Source organism: Lonchura striata, chromosome 26 (genome assembly GCF_050655825.1).
Source record: "Lonchura striata isolate lonStrDom1 chromosome 26, ASM5065582v1, whole genome shotgun sequence".
NCBI classification, from domain to species: domain Eukaryota; kingdom Metazoa; phylum Chordata; class Aves; order Passeriformes; family Estrildidae; genus Lonchura; species Lonchura striata.
Window position 1 is genome coordinate 7,235,930 of NC_140728.1, and position 8,375 is coordinate 7,244,304.

An 8,375-nucleotide genomic window follows, 5' to 3' on the forward strand; every position below is an offset into this window, starting at 1 on the left:
TGGCAGCTCTGTCAGGTTTAACCTGCAGCATCACATCAGTCGTGGAATGGTTTGGGCTGGAAGGGACCTTAAAGCTCATCCCATGGGCAGGGACACCTTCCACTGTCCCAGGTTGCTCCATCCTGGCCTTGGACACTTCCAGAGGTGGGGCAGCCACAGCTGCTCTGGGCAACATCAAACTTGAGCCAATGGTCCCCACAATTCTGCTCACCATTGTGTGTATATTGCTGGAAAAGAATATTTTATGTTAAATTTTTTGTGGATTTAATTCTTACCAGTCACGTCAGTCAAAGTTAAAATAAATTGAAAAGAGTATTTATAAGGATTATCGCAGATAAAGAAAATGTGATGCAGTTTGATCCTCTTCATTCCAAGAAGAGAATTAAGACTGTTAAGTAAGCAACTTTAAAAGGAAAAAATTCTTCTCTCTCTGTTTACTGATTTCCAGTGCCCATTTGAAATCGAGCCCTCCAAATGAAGATGTGTGACTGACACCAACAGCCTGAAACTGAGCCTCCTGCACTGCCCTGCTCCTCGGGCCTGGCACTGACCAAATGCTCCCTCTGTTGGCTGAGGCTCCTTCCTCCTCCTCCTCCTCCTCCTCCTCCTCCTCGCTGGGAATTCAGCTCTGCTGCCTGAGCAGCCCCAGCAGCACAAGGAGAGGGGAGGACGTCCCAGGGCACTGGAGCAGTGACTACACGTGTGCACCTGGGACCCAAGGGAGGAGGTTTTGTTCTGGGAGGAACTGGCTCAGCTCAGTTCCCTCAGCTGGAGGGAATGGTTCACAATTTCCTCGCTCAGAATTCCACCAGTCTGTCCCACACCTTCTGTGGAGCCATCACTGAACTCATTTCCTTCCTCATTTTTTGAGGACCCTGCAATCACAAGCTGGCTCAGGTGCCTGTGGCAGCTCTCAGCCTTTTCCCCTCCATCACAGAATCCCAGGATGGTTTGGGTTGGAAAGGACCTTAAAGCTCATCCCATCCCAGCCCTGCCATGCAGGGACACCTCCCACTGTCCCAGGCTGCCCCAAGCCTGCCCAACCTGGCCCTGGGCACTGCCAGGGATGGAGCAGTCACTTTCTGCACCCCTGACAGAGTCAACCCCACCCCCCCACTCCTTCCCTGACAAGGAAATTCCAACTACATTTGACAGTCTAGAGACATTTTGAAGAGACTCTTTACAGTCTGTGGTAAGAAAATAATTCAGAATAAAACAATTTGCAAGTTACAGAGAGAGCTGAATAGCAGCTGTCCAAAGCAACCTCCAGTTACCAGATTAATTAGTGAGAAGCTGCCCAGAAATGCTGGCAGTTCATGTTAAAAACAAACAGCTGATAGGTTTGGTCCAACTTGGAAGAGATCTGAATGCTGCAGGAAAACAATACAGAGTATAAACTGTTCCACCCACAAAGAAAGTAAAACACAGATGCAGTGTGTTCCCTCCCTTGTCCCAGAGTCTCACAAGTGCCTGCTGGACCTTCCAGCCTCCAAATTCCTGCTGGAGGATCCTGTCAGGCCCAGATCACCCACAGCACACTTGCCTGCTTGACACAATGAGCTCCCAAGAAATTCCAGTCCTTGGGGTTTTCCTCAACCCAAGGGACAACTTCAAATCTTCTTAGCAAACAGGCACTTAGTTAGGAAAGGCTTTCCTTTTTATTACAGAAATGGAGGATCGGGTAGGTGGCACTCCTGGCACTGGAGATGTTGCACTTTTGCTGTTCAGGTGCACAGAGAGCAGACACCCAGCTGAGAGGGGACAGGGGCACTCCAGGTGGCACAACCCCCTGTGACACCAACTGTGCCACTCCTCTGACAGCACTGCACGGAATCCAACAGACAGGGGACACACAGCACTTCTAGCTTTTACTCTAGAGGTAAAGTGTCATCTTTTTCACAGCATTTAGTCTCTATAGTTCACTTTTGTGACTGGTTTTCTTCTGGAACAAACCCAGGTAACAGTGAGAGAAGAATCCCAGCACATCCCGAGGTGCTGCTGCTCCGTGAGCTGAGCAGGGAGGTAGATGCCATGGATGTTCTCTTCAGATGGAGCACGGAGAAGAACCTTGTGCTAATTAACTCTGGTGCCCAGAGTCTGTCCCTGGCACCCCAACACTGCAGGGGTCAGCAGGAGAGGCAGCACAGGAGATCGAGGCTCGTCCAGCAGCTGCACCTGAACCACGTTTTCTTGGCATCTGGAACAAAAACACCTCCAATTAGCACTAATTAGCTCTGTCCTGCTCTGGGGTGGATGTGCAGTGCAGCAGTGCAAGTCCTGAGCTGGTCTGGCTGTTTTCATAGTCATGAGCAACATCTTTCAGGGAATGGCTGAAAGGAATTTCCCTCAGTTGGGAACTCAGATTCCATTACTGGCACACCATTTTATTTGGTTAATCCTGGAATCAGCATGCTCCAGAGGAACACAGCTCGAGGGCAGCTGTGCAGGGGTCAATCAGTCAGCTGTGCATACCCCTCTTTCAAGGTATTTCTTCAGAAATTATAAAAAAACAGTCCAAATGGTTTCCCAAAAGTAGGAGACAGAAAGAAATGAGAAAATCACACCATTGGAATTGGTGGAAATCATGGAATGTTTTGGGTTGGAAGCAACCTTAAAGATCATCTTGTTCCATCCACCCATCAGCCAAAAGGGTGACGTGAATAAAAATTCCTTTTCTTAAGCTCTGTCACCAACTTTGAGGGCAATTTTGCTTTTTTGAGCATTAAAGCATTGTAGGATGCAATCTCTGGGAATCAATATGTTCTGTAAAAGGGGAAAACCCCACCTGCAGCATTTCTAAGCCACACTTATCAGCTGCTGGAAGGCAAAGAATTCTGCCAGGGGAGAAGGGGGGCTCCAGCTCACCTTCTCACATGACAAGGCAGGACAGTCCCATGCAGCCCTGGTTCCCATCCTCGCTGCTGTTGAGCTTCTTCATCCGGTACTGCCGGATCTCCCTCACCAGGGTGTAAAAAGCATCTTCCACACCCTGAATGCAAACACAAAGTCAGGTATTTTCTTCCCTGAAGCTTTTGAAATCACTGATCTGTCCATCCCAGAACCCCTTAATGGATTTGAAAGGCACAATTCTACAGAAGAGCAGCACCCAGCTGATCCTGTGGTTCCTAAGAGGAAAAATCCCATATGGATGTCCCAGCCTGACTCCTCCTGGGGTAACAACCACTAAAATAAACATGGAAAACTGTATCTCAGGGAGGTTCCATGCAGGAAACAAGCTACTCCCTGCCTAATTTTAGAATTCTTACCATTCAGCTCTTCAGGATTTTCTGGCTGCTGCTCAATAATTGCACCTTCCCTGCTCTGTTCCCCTGCTCCAGGGCTGGCTGGCCAGGCCCACGTGGCCAAGGAGGCTTTGGAGAAGCCCATTAGTCCAGTCTGGGGAATTCTGTCTGCAATCATAATCTGCTAATTGGCTTTCATTAACGAGCCAAGAAAGCCCAGCAGGTCTGGGGTGAGCGAGCTCAGCCTCTGACACTCCCCAGGGAGAGCAGCTGAAACTCTGCTGCTCCTCCTGCCAGCACTGAGCACTGCTGGAACTGGCTGCAATCAAATTTTTAACATCGTTTGAAGCAGTAGAAAGTAGCTGTGTTTCTTTTTCTTCTGTGTGTTCTGTGAGACTTTATAATGAGGTATTTATTTATTATAGTTAAAATGTGTTTTTTATTTAAGACCCAAATATTATTTTTTAGGAATTATTTTGCAAGCATTTGTTTCTTATTGGGAGGTTTTGTATGGTTTTGGAGGTTTATTAAGAGGGGTTCTTGATGGTTGCATTTGAAAGTTGTGATAGTAAAGGTGAATTTTAACTTTTTTTTGGGGGGCATGTGTTATTTTTTCTTGTTCCGTAATTTTCCAGAAAACTACTGTAGGTCTCTTTATCTCTACATTTACTGGTATTATGTTTATTATTAAGAGTATTTTTTCCCTAGTTAGTTTTTAAGTTTTATTTAGTAACTTCAGGGGAGCTGAAATTTTTTTATTCTCTACATTATTTACCCACTTGAAAGGAAATCAGGGTAAGTCTGAAGTGATTCCTGGCCCAGCCCAGAACTCTTTCAAGCTAAGAGTGAGTGAGGAAATAAAAGCTAAAAACTGTAAAGGAATTGAGAAAATGCCTCTCCTGTAAATAAGGCAAAAGCACATGGGAAAATGTCATTGCTGCATTTCCCAGGAAGGAGCCAGGCCCTGGGGGAGCCCCTCACCTGTCTCGTTTTTGCAGAGGTCTCTATGAAGGGGATTCCGTAGCTTTTTGCCAATTCTTGGGCCTGTTTTGTGTCCACTGTTCTTGTGGGCAGATCACACTTGTTCCCCACCAGCACCATGGGCACGTCATCCGAGTCCTTCACTCTCTTGATCTGTTCTCTTTAGGAAGGCAAATAAAAAAAAAAATAGGAAGTATTTTCTAAATATAAAAACTGGTATCAATCAGTATTCAAACAACCTTGTGCCACAAAAACACATTAAAGGTGAGCAGGGCCTCAGGGGTCAGCAGGATAGCCAAGCTCTTTGTACGCTTCATTTTCTGTGCATGGATAACTCCACTCTGGATTTCTCACCCATTTTCTTAGGGATGACATTCTGTAGCTGCAAATGGCATCTGATTCACAGAATCCCAGAACAACTGGGGTTGGAAGGGCCCTCTGGAGATCACCTCTGGCAAGGCAAGATCACCTGGAGCAGGTGACCACATGCTGGTGGGTTTGGAATGTGTCCAGACAGGGAGACACATCAACTCCCTGGCAGCTGTTCCAGGGCTCTGCCACCCTCATAGAAAGAAGTTTTTTCCCCATGTTGAGGAGTTTTTCCTCATGAGAAAGAAGTTTTTCCTAATGTTAACCTTCTTGTGGTTTAGTTTATGGCCACTGCTCCTTGTCCTGTCCCTGGGCATCATGGAAAAGAGTCTTACACTGTTCTTGTGACACCCCTTGGAGATATTTATATGGATTGATGATATGATTAACACAAAAAACCCACTAAAAACCATCTCAGTCTTAATTGACTAAAGGTGGTGATGAGGCCCTGGCACAGGGTGCCCAGAGCAGCTGTGGCTGCCCCTGGATCCCTGGAAGTGTCCAAGGCCAGGCTGGATGGGGCTTGGAGCAGCCTGGGACAGTGGGAGGTGTCCATGGCAGGGGTGGAACTGGATGAGATCTGAAGTCTCTTCCGACCCACCCCTGTTATGATTCTGTGCACTGGCGCAGAACAGTGCAAAACTTCCCAAAAGAAGTGGGAGATTTAATATTTTTCTGCTCCTGAGCCTTCAGTGAGGCACTTCAGTGCTCCATTCCCAGTGTCCTGCCCTGTCCCCGCGCTCCCTGCCCGTGGGGCAGCCCCAGCTGTACCTGTAGAGGTTGATGTCGGCGAAGGATTTGCTGTTGTTGATGGCGAAGACGCAGAGGAAGCCCTCCCCTGTCCTCATGTACTGGTCCCTCATGGCGCTGTACTCCTCCTGCCCCGCCGTGTCCAGGATGTCCAGCAGGCACGTCTCGCCATCGATCACCACCTGCTTGCGGTACGAGTCCTGCAACACACACACGGGCACCTGCATGAGCCCTGCGCTGCTCCTGCCCCCCCAGGGGCACCGGTGGGAAGGAAAAATAATCATGAAAGCGCAGCAGGAGCTTTGCCAGCTGCTCTGCAGAAGCTGTGGCTGCCCCTGGATCCCTGAAGTGCCCAAGGCCAGGTTGGACAGGGCTTGGAGCAGCCTGGGGCAGTGGAAGGTGTCCTTGCCATGGCAGAGGTGGAACGAGATGAGCTTTAAGGACCCTTCTAACAGTCGGGACTTTGTGATCTCATCTGTCTCTATCTAAAACTACAGTATTTTAAATGTTACCCAAACGATTACATTTTGAACCATGCCCAAACGATCCCATTTTAAATGAGACTCTAAGCCCTCTCACCCTTTGTTACAAAACACAGAACTCCCGTTGCTTTAAAGAAATTCCTCAACAGGAGAAGAAGAGAAAAGCCTGCCACAGACACCCTCGCAGTGAGCAGAACCTCCGCCCTGCACAGACCCGCGCTGGCCGCTCCGGTTGCCCGTGGCTGCTCTAGAAGCCCGAGGCAGAACGGGAGGGGCCGGGCCGGGCCGCGGGGAGCCGGCGGCGCACCCGCTCCGCCCGGCGCGGGCAGGGCCCGGCGCGGCGGCGCTTCCCCGGCCCGCGGCCCCGAGCCCGCCCCGCTCCGCACCGCGGCCCCGCGCACCTCGATGGTGGGGTCGTACTCGTCCACGAAGTGGTTCTGGATGAGCTGGATGGTCAGCGCGCTCTTGCCCACGCCGCCGGCGCCCACCACCACCAGCTTGTACTCGGTCATGGCCCCGCGGCCTCGCCGGGCCCGGCCCGGCCCCGCCGCCGCCGCCGCCGCCGCCGCCCCGCGATCGCCCCGCGCCGCTTCCGCCTCCCGCCCGCGCGTCACCGCCCGCGCCGCTTCCGCACACGCGACACGGCGCGACACGGCGGGACCGGGACACGGGAGAGACACGGGACACGGGAGAGACACGGCGGGACCGGGACACGGGACACGGGAGAGACACGGGACACGGGAGAGACACGGCGGGACCGGGACACGGGAGAGACACGGCGGGACCGGGACACGGGAGAGACACGGCGGGACACGGGAGGGACACGGCGGGACCGGGACACGGGAGAGACACGCGGGACCGGGACACGGGAGAGACACGGCGGGACACGGGAGGGACACGGCGGGACCGGGACACGGGACACGGGAGAGACACGGGACACGGGAGAGACACGGCGGGACCGGGACACGGGAGAGACACGGCGGGACACGGGAGGGACACGGCGGGACCGGGACACGGGAGAGACACGGCGGGACACGGGAGGGACACGGCGGGACCGGGACACGGGACACGGGAGAGACACGGGACACGGGAGAGACACGGCGGGACCGGGACACGGGAGAGACACGGCGGGACCGGGACACGGGAGAGACACGGCGGGACACGGGAGAGACACGGCGGGACCGGGACACGGGAGAGACACGGCGGGACCGGGACACGGGAGAGACACGGGACACGGGAGAGACACGCGGGACCGGGACACGGGAGAGACACGGCGGGACAAGGGACACGGGAGAGACACGGCGGGACAAGGGACACGGGAGAGACACAGGACACGGGAGAGACACGGCGGGACAAGGGACACGGGAGAGACACAGGACACGGGAGAGACACGGCGGGACCGGGACACGGGAGAGACACGGCGGGACACGGGAAAGACACGGCGGGACACGGGACACGGGAAAGACACGGCGGGACATGAGAGGGACACAACAGAACACGGGCTAGACAAGGGAGGGACACGGGACACGGCGGGACACGGGCGTGACACCGGAGATTCATGAGAGGGACACGGGAGAGACACGGCGGAACAAGGGACGGAGGGACACGGGAGGGACAGGAAAGGGACACGGGCAGGACAGACGGCACCGAGCCCGAAGCACGGGGCTGTAACGGGAACGGCACCGGGCCCGCAGCCCGGAGCGCTCAAAGGGGAACGGCACCGGGCCCGCAGCCCGGGGGCTTTAGAGGGGGCTGTGAAATTGGGAATGACATGGAGCTCTGAGGTTTGAAAAGGGATTCAAGTCCAGCTTTGTGCTTTTTAGGAAGCTGTTAATGAACAGCTGAGCTGGGCAGGTCTGGCTAAGGGCCTGCAGTGCGAGCATCGCGCACTTGGGTCACGTTTTGTTTCAAGAGACCCCAATCCCAAGAGGAAGGGTCTGGCTCAGAGGCCCTGGGAAAGGGAATTGCAGCAGTGGGATCAGCAGTGGGATCAGCAGTGGGATCAGCAGTGGGAGCAGCAGTGGGAGCAGCAGTGGGAGCAGCAGTGGGATCAGCAGTGGGATCAGCAGTGGGAGCAGCAGTGGGAGCAGCAGTGGGATCAGCAGTGGGATCAGCAGTGGGATCAACAGTGGGAGCAGCAGTGGGATCAGCAGTGGGATCAACAGTGGGAGCAGCAGTGGGATCAGCAGTGGGAGCAGCAGTGGGAGCAGCAGTGGGATCAGCAGTGGGATCAGCAGTGGGAGCAGCAGTGGGATCAGCAGTGGGAGCAGCAGTGGGAGCAGCAGTGGGAGCAGCAGTGGGATCAGCAGTGGGAGCAGCAGTGGGATCAGCAGTGGGATCGCAGCACCGCCCCTCTGACCCTACTGCACCCAGAGCCCGGCACGAACAGAACCGAGCCCGGCACGGCTGGGAACAGAGCGGAGCTCAAAAACGGGGGTTGGACACGAATTACAAGTGATGTAATTTGTAACCAAGGAATGCTGCTGTTATAATGTATAAATAGTGTAGGGTAATGATGGGGCCTTTCGGGGGAACTCCCTGCTTTGTGCAA

General features: G+C 53.6%; 1 protein-coding gene across 1 annotated transcript; it reads right to left on the reverse strand.

Annotated features, from left to right (window-relative positions):
• Positions 1-1,635: 1,635 nt before the first annotated feature.
• NRAS (NRAS proto-oncogene, GTPase) lies at positions 1,636-6,376 on the reverse strand. The gene is made up of 5 exons (XM_021535288.3): positions 6,226-6,376; positions 5,364-5,542; positions 4,224-4,383; positions 2,866-2,989; positions 1,636-2,197 (listed from the first exon to the last, which is right to left on the reverse strand). The coding sequence occupies exons 1-4, from the start codon at positions 6,334-6,336 to the stop codon at positions 2,870-2,872; spliced, it is 570 nt and encodes a 189-aa protein (XP_021390963.1). The 5' UTR covers positions 6,337-6,376; the 3' UTR covers positions 1,636-2,197; positions 2,866-2,869.
• Between the last annotated feature and the right edge of the window lie 1,999 nt (positions 6,377-8,375).

Coding starts and splice junctions, on each gene's coding strand:
- NRAS (XM_021535288.3), bottom strand. CDS start 6,336: ATGACCGAGTACAAGCTGGTGGTGGTGGGCGCCGGCGGCGTGGGCAAG. Junction 5,543..6,225: donor AGTACGACCCCACCATCGAG/GTGCGCGGGGCC, acceptor TGTGTGTTGCAG/GACTCGTACCGCAAGCAGGT. Junction 4,384..5,363: donor GCCGACATCAACCTCTACAG/GTACAGCTGGGG, acceptor GCCTTCCTAAAG/AGAACAGATCAAGAGAGTGA.